Consider the following 21,557-nt stretch of genomic DNA (forward strand, 5'->3'; position numbering starts at 1 on the left):
GCTCCAACAGATTGATATGGAGCCGGGACTCCGCCGGAGACCAGAGTCCTCTGATCTCCGCCTCTCCCAAGTGGCCTCCCCAGCCCTGGAGGGACGCGTCCGTCACAACTACGTGCTCCGGTTGGGGAAGGGAGAGGGATCTGCCGTTGACCCAATCGCGGTCCGTGAGCCACCACTGCAGCTGTCTCGCAGTGCCCTCCGAGATCAGGACATGGTTGGACAGGTTGCCCCGGTGCTGGGCCCACTGAAACTTCAGGTCCCACTGCAGAGCCCGCATCCGCCACTGTGCGTGATGCACCAGAAGGATGCAGGAGGCCATCAGCCCCAGAAGCCGCAGCGTCAACCTGACTGAAACCCGGGATAACGGCCTGAAGATCGGAATCAGGGCCTGTATATCCCGGACCCGCTGTTCGGGCGGGTAAACCCGAACCGCTCCGATGAAAAGGAGCTTCTGAGAGGGGCACAGGTGTGACTTCGGCACATTGATGGAAAATCCCAGCCAGTGCAGGAGATCCGCCGTAGTCTGGAGGTGGTTGACGACTGCCTGGGGCGAGCCCGCCTTCACCAACCAGTCGTCTAGGTAGGGGAAGACTGAAACCCCTAACCTGCGCAGGTGAGCTGCGACCACCGCCATCACCTTCGTGAACACCCGTGGGGCGCTGGTAAGGCCGAAGGGGAGCACGGTAAACTGAAAGTGCTTGAGGCCTACCGTGAACCGCAGGTAACGCCGGTGGGCCGGCAGGACGGGGATGTGGAAATACGCATCCTGCAAGTCCAACGCTACCATCCAGTCTCCTGGGTCTAGGGCAGCCAAGACCTGAGCCAGTGTCAGCATTTTGAACTTCTCCTTCCGGAGGAAGCCGTTGACGTTCCTCAGATCCAAGATAGGGCGTAGGCCCCCTTTGCCCTTCTTGGGTACCAGGAAGTAGTGGGAGTAGCAACCACGTCCTACTTCTGGCCCAGGAACGCGCTCAATGGCCCCCTTGGCCAAGAGGGCCGAAACTTCCTCCTGCAGGAGCCGCAAGTGATCCCCCGATACGCGGTGGTGTTGCGGTGGCATGGCTTGAGGGGTCATCTCAAAGGGGAGGGAGTAGCCCCTTCGGACGATCTGCAGCACCCACCTGTCTGAAGTGACTGTGCGCCAGTGAGAGTGGTGATGGCGAACCCTGCCTCCCACCGGCGTCACATGGGCCGAAAAGCACGGACTAGGAGGGTTTAGAGGCGGATGCTGCGGGGGTAGGTGTGGACTGGCTCCGCCTGTTTCCCCGACCACCTCCACGGCGGTTTCCACGGCCGCCGCCGCGCTGGACGACAGTTTGCGGCGATTGGCTGGTGGCACGTGTGGGGGCGCCCCTTCCCTGGCCACGAAAGGGGCGAAAGGCACTCATTTGCTGGCGCGGGGCCTAGAGGCCCAAGGACTTGGCCGTAGCCCTGGAGTCCTTAAAGCGCTCAAGCGCGTGATCTGCCTTGTCGCCAAAGAGGCGACGGCCATCCAACGGCATGTCCATGAGTGTATTTTGGACGTTTGCCGAGAAGTTGGCGGATCTCAGCCAGGCGTGGCGTCGTATCGCCACCGTCGTAGCCATCGCTCTACCCAGCGAGTCAGTAGTATCCAGCCCGCACCTGATATTATACTTCGCTGCGTCCCGGCCCTCCAGAAGGGCTTGGCCGAGTTTTGGCCCGTACCTCCAACGAACACTCTGGCAGCACTTCCGCCACCGTTTCCCACAGAGAGTGGGTGTAACGGCCCAAGAGGCATGCAGTGTTGGAAGACCGCAGTCCCAAGCTAAGGGACGAGAACACCTTTTTGCCATAGGCCTCGTACCTCTTGGATTCCCGATCGGGAGGAGCAGTCGGGAAGGCGGTCTGGGAGTTAGAGGCCTGGATAACCAGACTCTCGGGGGTGGGGTGGGTGGACAGGAAACATGGGTCGCCCGGGGCCGGGCGGTGGCGTCTGGCCACGTTCCTATCTACAGGCGAACCTGTAGCGGGCCTGGACCAAGTGCCCAAAAGAACGTCCGTCAAGGCCTCATTAAATGGCAGCAGAGGAGCATGACTGCGGCTTAAGGACCTCAGTGAGGAGGTTAGTCCTCACGGCCGCGACGGGGAGCTCAAGGCCCAAGGCCTTAGCAGCCCTCATCAACACCACACTATATGTAGCGCCCTCCTCCGAAGCCACGGTCGGAGGAGAGACGAATCCAGTGTCTGGAGAGGTGTCCAGGCCACTGGCCTCCCCAAGGTCTCCTGTCCAGTCCATCTTAGACTGACATTCCCTTGTCAGAGGGTCCTCAGACCCCTCCCAATTCTCCTCGTCCCCCATCTCCTGAGAGTCAGGGTCATAAGCAAATGAGGTGGGTTCATAGAATTGAAATTCTCCGCACGGCGTCGAGAGCGGCGTCGGTAGACGCCGACCCGACGTCGGAACCCAGTGAGAGGAGGTATCGGGCCGGCGCCGCCCGAGGACGACGCCAGAGACCCCGGGGGGGTCGTAAGGTCCACCGGGGACTGTCCATCGCCCGACGAGGGTCCAGCGGCACCCTGCGGCGCCGGGCCCGAAGGCACCGACGACGCCTTGGCCGCTGCATCCTGCGGCGCCGGGCCCGAGGGCACCGGCGGTGTCGGGATTGTGGAGCCCTGCGGCGCCGGGCCCGAAGGCGCCGGCGGCGTCGAGGCCGAAGCACCCGACGGCGTCGGGGTCGTAGCCCCCGACCCACTAGGGCCCCCAGACGGGTTCACTGGGCCCAGAGGCGCCGTGGAATCCGTCGGAGGAGAAAGGGACCTCATGGCCATGAGGAAACGCTCGATCTCCTCCGGCGTCGCGTTCAGCCCAGGGACCGGGGGGTATGGGGACGAACGCGGCGCCCGCGACTCCCGAGGAGCCGCGTGGGCAGTGTCACCCGAACCCCCGGCCGCGTCGGGGGGAGTCGGAAGAGCGATGATGTCTCTTCGACTTCTTGTGCTTCTTACCTGACGACTTGGACCTGGAGGAGTGGCGCCGACTCCCGGAGCTGTGACGGCTCCGTCCCCGCGACTTGTCCCTCGACCTCCCGTGGGACCGGGACCGGGACCTCACTCGGCGCGGGGCCGACTGGCGGATTTCGAGTCGCCTGCGGGACCGCTCCCGCCTGGCCTTCCTCGAAAGGGCCCGACAGTCGGAGCAGGCCTCGTCGTCATGGTTGACGCCCAAACACATCAGGCACAGGCGGTGAGGATCCGTGACCGACATGGTACGGTCGCACTCGTCGCAATGCTTGAATCCGGGCATCCCTAACGGCACTGTCGGAGTCGTAAAGACTTCGAAATGGATCAAAAGAGATCACAAAAGTTTAGTCAAAAAGTGACTAGGGAACTGCTCTTTCCAGATCTGCGCTGGCTGGCGCGGAAAAAAGAAGAACTGACGTCAGCACGCGGAGGCGGCGTCTAAGTACTCCGACGACGTCATCACTGCGCCCACGACGCCGACGACGGACGCGGAGCCGCAGAGGACGCCTACCGAAGCGCAAGGGTACTGCTACGCAAAACTTTCCGGATCCAGTCTGACGCCTGGGGATATTCTAAGGTAAGGAATCTATCACTAACGTGTCTCTTTCAGATCCATAGAAACAGAAGCAATAAATGAAAAAACAAACTAACAGCAATTACTGCCACAAAAATATCCGAGGGACGGTGTATATGTGCAAAAGGACATCGGAGAGCACGGCTGGGCATGGGAGACTCGGAAAACCATCCCATATGGTGGAAGAGAAGGAAATAGGACAATCTGAGTTGAAGAGTATTCAATAGCCACTACAAGTGCATGTAAAAAGTTGCATCAGATGAGCTTGCAATTTACTACATGTTTATGAATATTAAGGAAGAGTGGATGTTGAGAAATAGGAAAGAGGAAATGATTTACCTGTGCTCTTTACAAAAACAGGAAATCCAGCCTCCAGAGCGCAGAGGCACATCATTTAGTAAAGACTGTGATGTGACCGCGAATAGGAAAACAATACAATGCAACAGAATGAAATGGATGAAAGAACACAACATAAACATACTCTCGAACAGCACCTGGTTGTGCTAACATTTCTGGCTGTGGGTGGCATAATACCATAATGGAGAAGGGAGGTTCTGGCCAACAAGAGATTAGGGTAGTGTGGGCACTATTCTGGTGTGTGGGTAGGTAGATTGTAGAAGGACTCAGCGAGGCTAGGGAAAGGGTCCTCATTATTCTTGCTTTGATATTAATGGAAGGTCGCAGTTATCATAGCAGAACGTGAAGCTGAGTGGATTTGCTTGCATAGATTGTAAGTTAAATTAACGAGGCTGCAACCCATTTGATACCATCACTGTGTAGAGCTCTTTTTAACTATGTATCCTTAGATGTCTTGTGTCTGCTTGTCTACTGATACTTAACCTGGAGCACTGCCAGGACGGACACTCCCCCTCTATGTACCATCACAAAGCAATGCAAGAAAGTTCAACACAATATGACATTAAAAAGACAAGATAACTTAAAATGACACTGTCTTTGTGGCTTTTCTGTACATCGCATGGATTTTGAACCATGAGATGCTCTCACACCACGATTATGCGATATTTCTAAAGCGAGGTGAACAGTAGGATCACAAACATTTAAGTATGCAGGAATGTGTGGAAATTTTATCACTAACAAGTATTGGACACATACATGGGTTTCTTTGTTCAGGAAGTTGAGCCCGTTCTGGTTTACAGCCAGGATACACGGAGACACTATGGTGTTGTTGCTGCAGCTCTGGATGTAGAAGAAAGACGAACCGAACATTGGGTAAGCATTCAGCAGCCCTGCAACACAAAGTAATGGTCAGTTACTGCAGACTATTTCAGGAGCTCAATGAAAAGCAAACCTTTCTGGGAGGATTAGCAGCATTATTCTTAATAAAAGTGGGTTCAATATAGTTACTTTCTTGGACAAGTATCTTATTATATATAACTTTATGTTTCTGTTTTATATTCCAAAGACTAAGAGATTAGTCTTCCCACAGTATTCCATGTGGAGTGCCAGATTTTGCATATCAATCTGTAAAGAACTTGTATTAAAAAAAACAATGGTGTTGTACTGCTTGCACTCAGCTGTATCCAGAGGACAACTAGGGTAGCATGGAAAAAGAAAACAGTACAAAACTAGTAAAGTACGGTAAGCACCAAACTTGGATCTGTTCTTTCCCGTATCAAACAAGTTACTTACCTTCGGTTAGTTTGTTTCTGGAAGATATTCTAACCGCATATTTCTCACATTTTGAATCACCTTTGTGCTACACTGGCATGGGAAATGTTTCATGCAACTGATTGAGTGCGTTAACAGGTGAGGCCATCTGGCAACTGACAAACTTAGTGAGAGTGTGCTCCACCTAAACTGAAATCTTATGACCAAACAGATCCACTCCACAGAACGGATAGTGGGGTAGGGGTTGGGAAATTGGTGATTTGATGGAGTATCTACCAGAAAGAATATTATCAAAGGTAAGTAACTTATTCTTTTGATTGATACCTTCAACCTCAGATGCCTCAGGCTTTGAATCAATACCACAGCAATGTGACCAAGGTGACGCATTTGGGTTGTGGGTTTCTCAATAGGAAGTTCTGCAGGACCGAACAGGAAATATTCCCCTGCCTGATAGCCTGAGAACCAAGACAGGAATGCATACTGAAGGTATGGACTGAACCTGAATGGGTGGCCTGGCAGATGTCCAACACGAGCACTAATTGCCCAGGACTTATTCTTGGCCTTCGCCATGGTCGAATGAACCCTAGGGCCTCAGTTCGCTTCTTCCTGGCCAAGGCATAGCACAGTTTGTTACACAGGACAACGTCCGGACTAATCATCTCCTCCTTGCACCAGCGAATCCAACAAAGAATTGTTTGACAACCCAGTGCTCCTTAATCTTATCAATTTAAAAACGAAATACCCACTTAGAATCCAAAAAGCGAAGCCTCTCCTCCACTTTAGAAGGATGTGGTGGTAATTAAAAAGTGGGGAGCGTGACTGCCCCACAGGGAAGGGTGACATTATCTTTGGGCGTAAGGATGCCTTTGTTTTAAGCACCAATTTGTCAGGAAAGAAGGTAGTGTAACTGCGGATCAAGAGAGAAAGCTCGTAATTTACAGACGTGTCAAGTCAAACTGGTCTTAACAAAAAGACAGAGGGTGCATGGCTTGACCGCTGAAAATGGCAGATGCAAGCTAAGTGAGCTCTCAGGACCTGCAGACATCTGCCTCAATCATTGGGGTTTGAAGGTCTACGATTGCATGCCAACTATGCTGTGGGGTTTGGCAGACCCAAGCAGATCATTCCCCGGGGGAATTGGAAGTGGAGGGACCGTGCAACACACGGGAGCTGGCGGGAAACCAGTGGCCTGGGCCCCTGCATGAGGGCGTTTGCCCGGATTGAGTCCTGTCCCGGGGTAGGAGGAGCGGGTGCTTGCCTCTGTTTTGCCGCACCTGAACGGTGTTGGGGGTGGCTTTTAGGCCGGTCTGAGACGCATCTGCGGCAGGAGCATCGAGGGGTATTGTCCTTGATGGGGATCTCCTCTTGCTTCTCCTCTGGGAGCAAGCAAATATGATGAGCTTCCCTCAGTAGCTGCCGCATGGCGGTGTGGGGACTCCCTTGGAATGGTGGGCTGCATCCTGGGTTAGGGGCCCCTTCTCATTTCACATGGCTGGAAGACTCAGTGCCTGCTTCATGGTAAGGGCCTGCCCCCCCCCCCCACCTTCTCTGTTAAACTCATTCTGGGGGCCTTGATACCTGCTACCCTGCCCCGAGGAGCTGAGCCCCACTGAGAAGGGGCTGACGAAGGTACTGGCTGGCTACTTAACTACAACAGCAGAGGAGTGACCTGGACTGCCGCCACAGGACCATGGCAGGTGGCCTCTCTTGGTCCATATGAAGGAACTCAAGCACACTTATGAGGGTCAGTGATCCCCCTCCCTTGTTGCTTAGTGCATCAAGCTATATCCACCAGCCATGAAATGGGACCTTTAGGAAACTGACCATGCCATGAGTGATGTAATATGTGAGGTCATAAGCAGTGCATTGCGGGGGTGCGAGTAATAGTAAGCTCAGCTAACTATAACTGCTGAATTTCTCGGGTTTTGTGCATGTGAAATCTGAGCCTAACTTTAATGGCAATATAACCTCTGGCTTTTTCAGTAAATTTCTAAGGTTTCTTAAAATGCAAATTCCTAACTATAACATGTAACCTGTAACCTTACTCATGATTGTGCATTTTGGTGGCAATGACCTAGGTGCATTAATTGGAGTAGGACTGGAAATCTTAAATGAAGGATGCCTTTGCTGAATTTATGATGCTTTTGCCTCACAATGTCTTGGTGTACTCTAACATATGCCAAAGACTAAAATGGAAGTGGTCCAATCAATTCTGTCCACAGATTGACAAAGCCAGGAAATGTTAATAAAACTGTTTCTGCATTCCTCAGAGACCATTGCATTGACTGCATCTATGACAACAATCTGCGTTTTGACATGCATGGAATGCACTATACAGATGAAGGCAACAGGGTGTTTCTAAGAAACCTGAAACTCTGCATCCGGTCTTATGTGTAGCACCCATATACACACAACCAACGCAATGGCTCTTGTCAGAGCCACCCTAGTACCCGAAATATTGTGAAGTTTTTTTTTTAAAAGGATTTTTTGTTTTATTTTAGACAATCTTCGTGACGACGTCATGATCCCCGTGAACATGTCATGAATACAGAAAACAAAAGCAGACATATAATGACCACCAACGCATCCAAAAATACTATATAAACAAAATCCATTCTGAACACATATTACTATATACATACTACTTTCAAAGCATGTTTAAACTCATATTTAGTACTAAGTTTCTTTAAAAAACATTTTTCAGACTTATTTTCTGTTTTCGCGGTTATTCGGGACATTGCAATGACTTCGTTAACTGCGACGATCGCGCCTTTCCCATGAAACACATATATCCATACACATTACAGTATTTTACACACTAAGTGTTTCTTACACTATTATTTAAGTCATGTTTTTCTAGAGAGTATCTATAAAAACGATCTCTAAAATCTATTTGATCTTTTCGCTGTGACGCTAGAGATCGAGATGGCGTCGGTAATCACGATGCCCGCGGACACGTCGCAAAAGCGGAAAACAAAAGCAGACATTCAATGGCCACTAAGACATCCAAAAATAATATGTAAAAAAATCTATTCTGAACATTGCACTACACATATTACTAAATACGTACTTCTTTTAAACCATGTTTAAACTCATATTTTTCTACTAAGTTTCTTTAAATACCATGTTTCAGACCTATTTTCCATTTTCGCAGTTATTCGGGTCATCGGGATGACGTCGTTAACCGCAACGATCTCGTCTTTTTCATAAAGTAAAAACACTTATATGCACACATATTACAGTATTTTACACACTAGGGGTTTATTACTGTACACTTCAAACTCATGTTTTTCTGGTGTATTTCTAGAACAACCATCTCTAAAACCTATTTTCCGTTTTTGCAGTGAGGCCGGAGTTCACAAGGACGTTGGTGAAAGCGATCCCAGTGGTTACGTCGCGAAGGCAGAAAGCAAAAGCAGAAATACAATGTCCACCATCACATAAAAAAATTATAACTGTATAATTAATTCTAACCATCACAGTACATAACCCAATATATAAATAACTTTATAATAACATTTATCAAAATCTCAATATCTCTATAACACTGTGTATTAATTATTCACTGATACTTTTTTTAGATTCCCACCAATATTCGCAACATCGTAAATAGTCGCCACGTCCCCGCGAAAGTACACAGGGGGCTGCGCTGGCGGTCGCATCATCGTGGCGAATATCACGCGTGATTACAAAAATCCATTTTGGACACATAACTCGTATCACTAACACCCCCATTTCTCAAACATGGGGTCAGAGTACCTCTACTCTGACCCCTTAAGTGGGCTTTCACACAAATTTCTATCCCTGGGAACTGTTCCCAATAGATTAAATGGTGGCCGCAACTTTCTCTTCATGTTGCGTCCAGCCAATCAGAGCATTCCCACATTCCCATTGGAGCGTGCATTTGCGATTCATCGCAAAACCTTTGCGAAATATCCATGACCAGAGCTATCACTATAATTTTTGGTTCAAATTTCGCAAAAACTACTGAACAGATTTACACCAAATGGGAAAAAGGCACTTCCTTGAACCTCCCTGCCAAATTTGGTGTAAGTCTGTTCAGTGGTTCGGCCTATTGGTGAGGCTAAAGGTTCCTATGGGAATTAACATTACAAATGCACCCTTATTTTGCACCTCAAATTCTTGGTCCCCACTGCACGAATCACCCCCAAACCTTCCATATCAACCAGAACCTACCTTGACACTTCTTTGAGAAAATTTCATGAAGATTGGTCAAACTGCACCATATGTATAGGCAAGTCAAAAAATGCTTTTCCTATGGAAACAGGTCCTAAATATAACTACATACTGGAGAATGCTGTGAAGAAAGAAGAGAAGTTTTCATGACTGGCACTAGTGATGTAGTGACAGGTGCAGTCAGGGGTCTCTCTACAGTCTCAATCAAATCAGTCTCATCTCCAACATCAGGAACTGGCGAATGATGAGGCAGATGCCTGAAGTGTGAAGAATCTTGCGTAAGGGTCACCATGTTTACTTTACCAGTCACAACTTTGAAGGGTTCAGCATCAAAGGAAGCATCAGATGAGAGTTTTCTCTGTTGTCGCACCCCTACTCGATCTCCTTCAATGAAAGCAGTGTTTTTGGCCCATCGTCCGCATATACTTTCATTGTGTGCTTACGGCACAAGTCTGTTTAACAAAGTTCATCATCTTTTGTAGATCTTCTGTTGGGCCATTCAGTTAACTTGGTCGACATGGCTCTCCCGTACATCAGGGTAGCAGGACTTTCACTGTCATTGAATGCACAGTTGACCGGTAGGCTCGAAGAGCAGCATGGAGAGCAGACTTCATTCAGATCAAGCTTCTCCAATATAGCACGCTGGACGGTCTTTTACTGTCTGCTCATAAAGTGTTTGACAGTTTTGTTAACTTGTAGCCAATGATGTGTGCTTTTCTGATGCTCCACATTGAGATGATTAAGAAAGCCTCTAAATTACTGACTATTGAATGGTGGGCCAGTATCAGGCGTTAGAATTGAAGCAACACCCCATGTCACAAAAATGCCATCTAACCTCTCGATGACTCTTTCATGAGTTGTAGATGAGAGTTCTTTTACCAATGGAAAATGTGAGTATTCATCAATAACCACCATCAGGTAATGTCCATTGTCAAGAGGACCAAAGAAATCAACAGTGATTCCCTTCCAAACATGTTTTGGTAAATACCACATGTTCAAGGTATGTTGAGTAATTTTGGAAGATAAACAATTACACAATGGCAGTAGACTTTCAACTCTCTAGTCAAGATGAGGAAACTAAACTCAGTTTCAGAGTGCTAATCTAGTGGAAACAATTCAATGATATCCTTCAAGGGCCACTTTGGTTACTTGTTGTTTCAGACTCTTTGGTATGACAAATGTCGAATATCGTAAGACAATACCTTCTTAAGTAACAGACAGTTTATCTTACACATTTTTAAACTTCTAATATTCGCTGTCATGTGTGAGGTTTCGAGTGTGCTGTTTCCAGAATTGATGTGTAATATCTTTTAGTATCAACATATTACTATCTTTGCACATTGCATGAATGATTTGTTCCAATGAAATAGCAGCAGGTGTACTTGACTTCATGATGAAGTTAATGTAGGCATCAGGTGCTTTTGAAAGGGTGCCATTACACTGTACTTCACCACCTTTCTCTCATTACTGACTGAAAATATATCTTTCATAATCGACATTCGGCATTAGATTGAACTTGAGATTTAATGCTTCTTTGATTTGATGATATGTGACTACGTCAGTTCATGGCATTATTTTTATTACTTCTTTTCCTCTTCACCAGCAAGATTTTGATGTATTTGACAATCTTTTTGTTGAATGTTTCTTTCAGTGCATCAATGAAATCATCAAACATTTCTACCCAGGCAGTCCATCTGTCACCAATTTTGCTTTTCGGCAGTATTGAAGAGAAGCTGTAGTTTCAAGAAGGTGGCATATCTAGAGGTCTTTGAAAAAGTTCACTATTTCGTCCTTTACTCACAGTTTTTCAGTCAGTCAGATGTGATTCACCAGCCTCATAAGCACAACCCCCCATGCTTCGGTTTGGGTTATGGTGCCTGGTGCAGAGGTCGGATGGCTCTCTTTACTCAGGTTCTGGTAAGCGTGATCATATTTTCTATATACCTGATTATCACAGCCTTTAATGTTTCTATGCCTTTCTCTGTTTCTACCCAACGTTCTCTTACACCTGGCTGTTGCTGCTCATTACATTTTCCATTCCTGCTTGTTACTGCCTTTCAGAGTTTTTTTGCACTCTAGCCTTTTTTAGCGTTTCTTTGCACTTGACTATCACTGTCTTTTGCGCTACTCTGTACTTGCTTTTTACTGCCTTTGCAATTTCAGACTTTATGGTTTATAGCTGTGTTGCGTACGAGGCAGTACCTCTTTCATGGCCTTATTACCAGGTTTCTGGCCAACGATGAGTAAACCTCTCAGGGAGGCTTTTGTTATCTTAAAATGCTCCACATTGGCTGGAGTGGCGCTTGACACCACAAATGCCAAACGTCGATCTTCATTTCGACTGAGGCACATGTGGCAAGCACAAGCAGCTTGCTGAACCATGGCAAACTCTACGGGAGAGCACTGTCGCCCTTGGGTTATGTATCCCCTAACTCGTCACCAGTTGTAGCATCCTCTCCATTCTGGGTACTTGAAAATGAATATGTCACACACGGAGCTTGGTATTACACGTCTTTATTTCGCTGCATGTAACTGCGAACTCAACATTCTGAATATGAACCACACCGAACACTTACGTCATAGATTTTACCTAAATTGCTTGCATGCTGCCCACTTGCGAAACTGCAAGATATAATACAGGATGACCAGGCCGGCTTTGTACTGGGTAGCAGCACCTCTTTTAACTTACGCAGTGTAGGAAGGTGGAGTATTATCTGATGATGCTGGTTAGGATTCACCATGCAATACTCTCACAATACCCCAAAGATGGTCTCTGGATTCACAATAATAAATCCTTAGCTCAGTCCTGGTAGAGTGGCAAAGAGCAGTCAGGCTTTTCTAGAGGAACGTGTTAAGTATTTCAGGGTAACAACATGGACAATAAGAAATTGACACAATTCAAAAGAAATCAGACACCAATATTTTAACATAAACCAGATTTTTATATAAATTTAGACACCAAATCGAAGCGAATCAGATAAGTACATTAGGAGTTAAGGATTTTAGAAGCAATAATACATCACTGCAAAACTTGAGCATTGTGGTCAATAGGAAAAAGCACTAGTGGCAATCGCTCACTGGCAGGTCGAGATGCACGGAAGCCAGGGCTTCTTTGGAAGGCAGCCTAGTTGCATATCACAGGATGTGAAGGCTTTGAAGCTCACCGCCTTGGTGTGCCACTTCACTAGCCATCCTGTCAGGGAGGGAGGTGTGACCTCCATCACATACAGGCTATTGTTGTTGCCTCCTGGGAGAGTTCACATCTCCGGGCAGGGGGTCAGATTCTTGTCTTGTCAGCCGCAGCTGGGGGCTGGCTTGGCTGCCAGTGCCAAGGAAAGTCTGGGTCAACCAAGTGAGCAATCTCTAAGGTAGCCACCTGGGTGCACGTCACATCGTCCTCTAAACAAAAATCGTGTTAGCGGTGATGAGGCACATTATTTGATAACAAACATAACAGATTTCAGTGGTACCATAATGGAGCTGGCGACCTCAAGTTTGTCCGAATGACAGCACATGATACCCTAAGGACCGCTCATCACTTATATTAGCCTTATATTAGCCTTTAATAGAAAAGGCTACTATAGGGACATATAAGCTTTCACTGATATGTCTTCAACTTTAATAGAATGCACCCTGCCTCTCAAACACAGAAGGACTTCCTTAGGGGTGACTGGCATACATTAAAAATAGTGCATTGACTATGCTACACATGGTGAGGGCAAAGTCATGTTCGAGCAGTTTGCACCGCTCCTGCAATCTGCAATGGCAGGCCTGTTGTCATCAGTTTACTTGGGTCTCTCAGGGTGGCACACATTGTGCTTTTGGCCTTGGTGACCCCTTTAACACCCATGCCCTGGGTACCACTGGTACCATATACAATGTACTTACCCCAAACCTGAAAATTGCTGCAGAGCTAATGGTAGAATTAATGGAATAGGCGGGTAGGAGAAAGCAACCCCAGTGAGGGGGTTGTTGATCGGCTATCCCTAACGTTCTCAAGGGCGGAGTCTGTCTTCTCTCTGAAGAGCCTGCAGCCAACAAACGGCATGGCCAACAAGGATGCCTGGACTTCCACAGAAAATCTAGTGGCTTACTGCCAATCATGCAGCAAATACCACTGATGCCCCTGACACGGCTGAAACAGCTCATGGGGTCCATAACGGCCCGTAAGATACATTTAGCCGCGACCTGACGACCATGCACAGTTCCTGCCAAGGTGTTATGAAATCCTTCAGGAACCGTGTGTAATAGTCCAAAAAACATACCATATTCAATGGCTAAAGGGCCAGACAGATGTTGTAGAACACCCTCTTGTCAAGTGCATCAGTTTGTTTAGGTTATCTGTCAGGAGGAACAGTAAGAAAGGTGCAGGGACACACCTAACTTGCAGATGACTAGGATCTGCACTTTCAGAAGGTGCAAGCTGGGGCACGGAGCAATTGGATGGCTCACTGGTTTTGCCAAGGGCTGCATCAAGAACGATAGCTCCCCAGGGGCTGGCCTTTGGCAGTAAGCATATTGATGGCTCACTGCTAGCACTAGGCTAAACTTGGCTCAGGCTGCCAAGAAAGCCTGTCAAAGCCTCGCTCAAAGGCATCAAAGGCTCGGTACTAAAAGGGCTTGACTGCAAAATGTCAGTGAGCAAATTTGCCTTAATCTCTACAGTAGTCAACTGTAACTTCAAGATCTCTCCAGTGAGAGAATGACCATCACGAAAGAGGACTCTCCTTATTGGTGAGGCCCAAGTATGAGTCCATCTCTATCTCAGGCGAAGTATCCAGACTACTTATATTTTGAAGGTCAAGATACAGTCCAGCATCAGTGTAGTTAGGGGGAGCAACTTGCCCACTTCCTCTTCGCCATCCTTGTTGTAGGGATCATTCTCTAGCCTCTGGACTGAATCAGAGTCAGATCCGAAAATTGCCTACTCCCTGCGATAATTCTGCCATTGAGGCAAAGTCTTCACTGATCATAGGTTGTGCCTTAGCAATCTCATAGCTGAACTTGGCTGTGGATCTGACAATGGAGTCTCGACTAGATTAAGAACTGGTGCTTCTGAAGCCGATACTGGTGTTAAACTAGCCGGACACAGCATAGCTTAATGCAAAGGTGAAGAAGAGAGGTCTGGTGCTGGTGGGAGCCAAGCAAAGACCTAGGAAGAGCCAGCAACAGGAGGCCAACTGGAGGCCCTGTGAAAGATGCAGAATAGCAGCAACATAACATCCTTGAAGGCCCTAATCTGCTTCAGACAAGAGAGAATTCGAGAAGCATTGGTTCAGGCTCAGAATCGGTTTAGAATCAGATAACACTGGCAGAGTCAGGTCTTTAGAACATCAAGTGCAAGACTTATCCCTGGAGTGGGAGCAACAGAAAGAAGTGGAATTCCACATAGACTTCTTAGGTTTCCCCAACATCTTGTCCTTCAGCTTCGTCCAGGACTTACCTGTGAATGGGGACCTGAACCAGAACTGTGAATTGTCCCTGGACTTTAACAGGGACCAATCCTGCTTCTTATGTTTGGTGATATACAGCTTCGCCTTGCGCTCTCTGATGGCCATATGATGCATCAGGGAGCATTTATCACAGGACTTCCAGTTATGCTTCGAGTTCAAATTTGGATCAAATGCAGATGCTATGTAGATCCCTGACTGACATTTGTTTCCTGTGGGTGTAGCACTGTTAATACCTGACAATTTTGGTGGAGACATACTCCTAGTATACTGTCGTGTTTCAAATTTGGAAGTCAGTAGAATAGAAAAAAGTTGAGAGCACAGCTTTGGATCTGCATAGAAAGCTGAGGAAAAATAGTAACTTGCATCAGTGCAAAAGGTTGGCACCTAAATGCAGATTCACATCTTTACTTATGGAACCAACCACAGTGGAACCCAATAGTGCCATGTGTTGGCACAAGAGAGTTGTTGCATGAAAAAACTCAGGATTCAGACTTGTGCCTGGGGGATTTAAAAGTTGAGGAATCTGTAGTTAGAAATGCCCATCAGAAAATGTAAGCACCGGTTAAGTCCTACACAAGCCACCTATTATTAGTGGGCTAACATATCGAATAGAATATGCTATAGGGCTCTTTTTACAGTCCGGCATACATTTGATTGGTGTTGAGTGCAAATTGCCATCAGACTGGAAGTTTTACCCTGTGGAAATTTCTATAGGTATTACAGAGAGGACGTTGTGCATGGATAACAGTGGGAAGGTGTTCTTCCATGTGGTGGGAAGGAGCAGGTAACATCTTCTGTGGTATTAATGCAACCATGCAGTAATGGTATTTTCCGGGATGGCTTTACTGACCAAAGCTTTAACAGGACTCCTTATGAGCCCATGTTTTGAACAGTGGCTATAAACATTGCCACAGAGCACTATATTAGATCCCAGAAGAATCTCAAAGTTAGACCTCCTTGGTTATATTTTCAATAATTTGTTCTGGAAAAAATCAGGGATACTAAGACTGCTTTAGCAATGCTGGCATGTAAAAGATATTTGGTTTAGACCATCTTGGAAATACCATGGCAGTTATGTGGTTCTTACAGCAACAAAAGTCAAATTTGGGGTATATTATGTGGGTCAAAAAGGGCCAGATCCTTCCAGATTTCCTGAAATACCACTGACTATGTAAATGACTCCATTTAGATTCATCGTATGTGAATTAACCTTAATGGGGACATTCTGAAAACATGTTATGAATCCAGTCCTCGTAGAACAATACTAGACCCCTGGGTTAGATTGTCTATGGAAGACAAACAGAACCCCCAATGACCCCATACTACTGAAATGTGTCCGTGTAACACGCAGACAGCCTATCACATCCGTCAGTTACCATAAGACTATCATCTATTAAGCTCTCAACAGAAGCACAATTCTCTTCAAGACAATCAAGCACTGCATCAATCTTCACCTGACCCTCCGACCCCACTTTACAAATAAGGAAAAGGCTGTCAACCTTTTCTTCATTGAAATAATACAGACAATCCGGCAGCTCATTAATAATACCATGACTGCTTCCACTCTCACTTCCACTCCTCTGCATTATATCGCACAAAGGTCACCCTCGCTGGCATCCCTCTCTCAATACCACCACTTGTGAAAACTATGCCTTACTCTTGTACTTTTCAAAACTCTCCTTGGAGATGTTATCTCACCACTATTCACAATCAAAAACACTTCCCCCACTCAAGGCCTCTTTTCAGAAGCTCTCAACAAAGGTCAGATTCTTCCACTCCTGAAGAACCCCATACTAGACCCTGATGACTTCTCCAACTATTAACCCATCTTTCACCTACACTTCAACTGCAAGATCATTGAAAAATATATCCACAGTTCAAAGATCAGTTGAATGCCAACCATTTAGGCATGAGTACCAATCCGCCATCACATCACACTGTAGCACTAACAGCTACCTTACAAATCATAGATAATGCATCCGGGACCCCTGACGAAGAGTACAGAGACTGCTGATATTGCTGGAACTCTTGGCCCCCTTTAACGCCATCAATCGGCCCATCCTCATCCACACCCTGATGTCTGCATTGAGATTCTTTAACAACTCCACTTGTTTTCCTCCTACCTAACCAACTGGTAACAGTCCGCTCACATGGACATTTCCAGGTCCCAGTAAATCCCTTTCACCTGAGAAATCCCACGGTGTTCACTCTTGTCCCCATCTCCATCAAACCACTACAATTAATTCCTTATTACTCTGCACATTGAATAACAGCATCACAAATTCACCAAAATGCTGTCTGCACACAACTCTACTTGAAAGTCTTCTCCACTCAGACATTCAACCACTCAAACACTGCCTCCACCTCACCAGAGCTGGATATACAGTATCTACCAGATACCATCTACCATGACAGAATTCCTACTATTCACCAAGAAAATTAAGCAACAACTGGTCCAAACCTGTGTTAACAACACAAGTTTGGATGAATTCAACCCACACCTTTCACTTAATGCCAAGTCACTTAGATCGACCCTTGATATCAACCTCTCCCTCAAGGAACAAATCACAAAAAAACAAGATGGCCTGGTATCAGCTGTTCCTGGTAAAGTTAAACATTTCCTTCTGGACATCAACTTCAGAACTGCTGTTCAAGCCCATGTACCATCACATCGGGATGATGGCAACACCCAGCTCTGTGGTCTACCAGACTGTGCAATTAGAACCCTTAAGGGAATCCTAGAAGCAACAGCCTGAAGAAATAGGACAAAATAGTTTCCATCCACCGCTCTGGTGGCTCTCGACTCACCCACAGTCCAGACACCATCAGTATGGTTATGAAGTAGTGCAAAAAAAGGCAAAAGAAGGCAATAGCCTTCTCCATCTATTCAATAAGGAACATAAAACAACACTCCTGCATTGATCAGCACTTCCCCACACTGCTCCATTTTAGGAAGCAGCTGATGATACAAGTCTTTAAAGAACACCAAATCCTGGGGAAGTAATAGTCCAGTTCCCCTCGCAATACCCAGCTAGCTCTCATTTACTAAATATCTGACTTTCACCTATTACAGTGCTCTGCTGCCTATCTACTGGGTTTGCACTATACAAATACCACATACATACACGTTCCTTAGTCCATCTTTGGTAGGTCTATGGTTTTTCTGGAGCTAAACTTTGTGAAATGGCCACATACACTTGCATCACTTGAAATTTTATGGTGGCCCTCCAAGTCTTTGAGAGTCTGATAATGCATCTTTTCTGCAACCAGTACTTCATAATCACAGGCACGTGTCCTTGTGCATATCTCCCAATTGTCCATTTTTGAAAGAGCAGTCAGTTTTTATAACCAGAATTATTTACTGAGATTTGTTTTATTTGCTACTTTTGTACATGGGATTTACAAAGTTCACAATATTTTACAAAAATGTTCTTATTTAATGTTCTAATGTGGGGGATTATACCAATGTCATTTAGGTCATTAAAACCGAGTTAGTAAGAGCACTGTTCAAACAAAATTCAAGCTGTTGATCGATAATCTCACCTAAGAACTGTGCCCTGGCCTGGTGCGGACTTAGAGCTTGAATTTGTTGCATATCTTGCATCACCATGTTGAGCCAGGGCTGGGGCTTTAGCATCTTGTAAAACTGCCCAGGCACATAATCTTGAACTTCACGGCTGAGGGAGAAGAAAAAAGAACAATGAGTTTGGCTTTTTGTTAGGAAAAATGTTTGGAAATATTTGGGTGATTGTGTTGAACCCCCCTCCCCCATTGAAAGAAAGAACCACTGTAAACAACGTCGCCTGCAATGATATGGAAGCTGGGAGTAGGGTTCTTTTCTGAACAGATTGCAATACCAGAGTTAGGATGCACCCTCAAAGAAGAGTGTTGAAAAGGAGTACAAAGATGACATTTGCATTTCCACGTGTAATGTGGTGTTAACATGCCACAGGCAGCCCTGAAGCCTAAGGCTTTGATTACCTCTCAAAGGGTTATTTTGTAAAAGTGCACTTAGTAAAAATATGAACAGATGGAAATTAGCCAGATCCTGAATTTTACGCTAACACCTTTTCCAAAGGGTATTGGTTGTAATTTAGGGCCCTTTTAGGTCGAGGACCGTACGCTGCGCTTATTTTAATGTTTCTTAGTTAGGGGGCTTGAACCTGCCCCTCTTCTCCATTGGCTAGCCTCGTAAATGCTGGCCAGCCATTGGAGGAGAGGGGCGTCACTCCATTCAAGCCCCGTCTTTTTCGGACGGAGGGGTGTGTTTCTGCTGTTCTTTCTCTCCCTGACGTCACTGGGAGAGAAGCAGCCCCTCATCACGCTGCCTGCACACGCCAGTCAGCTCTATGATTGGTGTTCCCAATTACCCAATCAGAGGGCCGACTGGCGCGTGCAGGCAGCGTGAGCAGACCCAGGTACAGAGTCTTCTTGTTTTAGCCGATTTCTAGACTGTCTGAAAAACGGACGGACACAGAGCTACAAAAGCGCCTTATGCCTAACTGCCGTGTTACCATGGATATCACTAGCCACTATAGAATCAAGAAAACACAGAAATAGGGCGTGGCTTCAAATACTCACCATGTGACCTCGTGCTTACTAAGGGTTCTTCTTCTAAGGTGAATTAGTCCCCACCATGGAGTCAGAACATCTTTGCTAACGGGTGGTGTGCGCATGCGCGGGATGTGTTTGTGAACCAGTGTAGTCAGGGTCAGAGGTTGTGCTTCCTGCGGACTGTGGCGGCAGCTGTGGATCAGGAGCCCGAGGAAAGGAGTGGGACTTCGGATCACAGCGAGGTGAGACACTGGGCGCGACCGAACGGACCCTTAGCTGGCGTGCGTTTGTGCCCGTCAAATATACACCGCAAACTCTCCCTGCTTAAGTGTATCCCTGCAGAGTATTCATAAAGCACAGACTTTCATTGAAAGAAACCTTTTCATGCAAGGACCCCTTTACTCACAGACAAACCACTATCGCACGTAGCCCCCACTCGCCCTCAAATACAAGAAATTCTTTAAACGCAGGACTCCTTCTTAAAGAGATTTATACACAGATCACCGCAGCCCATCCTCTACAGGGCTTAGATCACACACAACCTCTTGCAGTCTGCCTACAAACCTATTCAGATCACCGCTGCTGCACAAGGAGGCCCTTTTTGTTTGCTTTTTTACTTTTCAAAACTTTTTTTTTCCTGTTGTTTTGTGTCGGGCTGCCAGTCCCAGCGCCTCCGCCATGGTCTGCCTGCGCCTGCTTTGCACTTTAGCGGCTCTGATCGCCTCCTCACAGGGGGACCTGAAGTGCAGGAGCCGCTCGGAGGTCCGCAGAGCCTACATTTCCAAGGGCTTTAACCAGATTGATGTTCCAAACCAGGAGATTAACTGTGAGTGTGTAAGTCATGTGTAAGTCAAGGGAAAACCAACTCCGTGCATGCAGCCCCCGTGGAAACTGACCATCAGGTTCGAATGTCTCTGGGACCCTCATTCCCAACATCCCCCCTGTCTCTGGGCTCCCGAGTGCCTGCTTCCGTTGTCTCAGGAATCCGACTGTGTGTCCATCTCCCGTGCGGGACCCCCCCTCGCTGCCAGCTGCCCCCTTTATGGGATCCACGCTCCATTGTTGACTGCCAGCTCACACATTCTCCTGAGTGAAGACAGTCAGCCACTCTCTGGCAGGACTTCACTATTGCCTTTTCTATGGAATCATCCCAGAGTGAAGAGTCCTTCCTGTCTGTCTGTTCGTGACTGTCAGCCTCCCTTTCTCTAGAATCGTGACTGCCACCCTCAGTGTTCCCAGTATCATAAATGTCCGTTTCTGATATCACTGCCAGCTGTCGCTACTACCATAACCGCCTGCCGCCATGCTCATAGTAATGTCCCCAAGCTTCTCGTGTCGTGACTGCCATACTCCTTGTTTCTAGTATCGTGATTACCAGTCTCAATCATTATAGTATGACGATTGCCAGTCCTTGTGCTTCTAGAATTGTGATGGACTCCCTCCCTGTTTGTAGTATCGTGATCTTGGAGCTCGAGCCGGTCCTGCCCCCTCGTTGTGCTTGGTTTCCCGCCCGCCCACCCCCCACCTTGTTGTGCTTGGTTTCCCGCCAGCCCCCCCTCGTTGCTTGTGCTTGCTGTCCAGCCCCCACCCTCGTTGCTTGTGCTTGCTCTCCTGCCCCCCCTCGTTGGTTGTGCTTGCTGCCCGCCCCCCCTTGTTGCTTGTGCTTGCTCTCCTGCCCCCCTCGTTGGTTGTGCTTGCTGTCCTGCCCCCCCTCATTGGTTGTGCCTCTGTGCCCTGCTTGTGCCTCTGCGCCCTGCTTGTGCCTCTGTGCCCTGCTTGTGCCTCTGCGCCCTGCTTGTGCCTCTGCTCCCTGCTTGTGCCTCTGTTCCCTGCTTGTGCCTCTGTTCCCTGCGTGTGCCTCTATTACCTGCTTGTGATCCGGTTTTTGTGCCTCTGTGCCCTGCTTGTGATCCGGTTTTTGTGCCCTGCTTGTGATACGGTTTTTGTGTTGCTCTCCTACCCCCCCTCGTTGCTCGTGCTTGCTGTCCTGTTCCCCCGTTGCTCGTGCTTGCTGTCCTGCCCCCCATCGTTGCTCGTGCTTGCTGTCCCCCCCCCCTCATTGCTCGTGCTTGCTTCCCTGCCCCCCGTTGCTTGTGCTCGCTGTCCTGCCCCCTTGCTGTTCTGCCCCCTCGTTGCTCGTACTTGCTGTCCTCCCCCCTCGTTGCTTG

General features: G+C 47.5%; 1 protein-coding gene across 1 annotated transcript in view; it reads right to left on the minus strand.

Annotated features, from left to right (window-relative positions):
* MYO15A (myosin XVA) overlaps nucleotides 1–21,557 on the minus strand; it is a 1,716,372-nt gene that overhangs the window by 89,058 nt on the left and 1,605,757 nt on the right. Inside the window, exons 64-65 of the mRNA XM_086939741.1 lie at nucleotides 18,379–18,512; nucleotides 4,670–4,803 (exon numbers count right to left, since the gene is read on the minus strand). Coding sequence (XP_086795867.1) covers nucleotides 4,670–4,803; nucleotides 18,379–18,512 — 268 coding nt within the window. The remainder of the gene's footprint in view (nucleotides 1–4,669; nucleotides 4,804–18,378; nucleotides 18,513–21,557) is intronic.

The sequence above is a fragment of the Lissotriton vulgaris genome, chromosome 10 (genome assembly GCF_964263255.1).
Source record: "Lissotriton vulgaris chromosome 10, aLisVul1.2, whole genome shotgun sequence".
NCBI lineage: Eukaryota > Metazoa > Chordata > Amphibia > Caudata > Salamandridae > Lissotriton > Lissotriton vulgaris.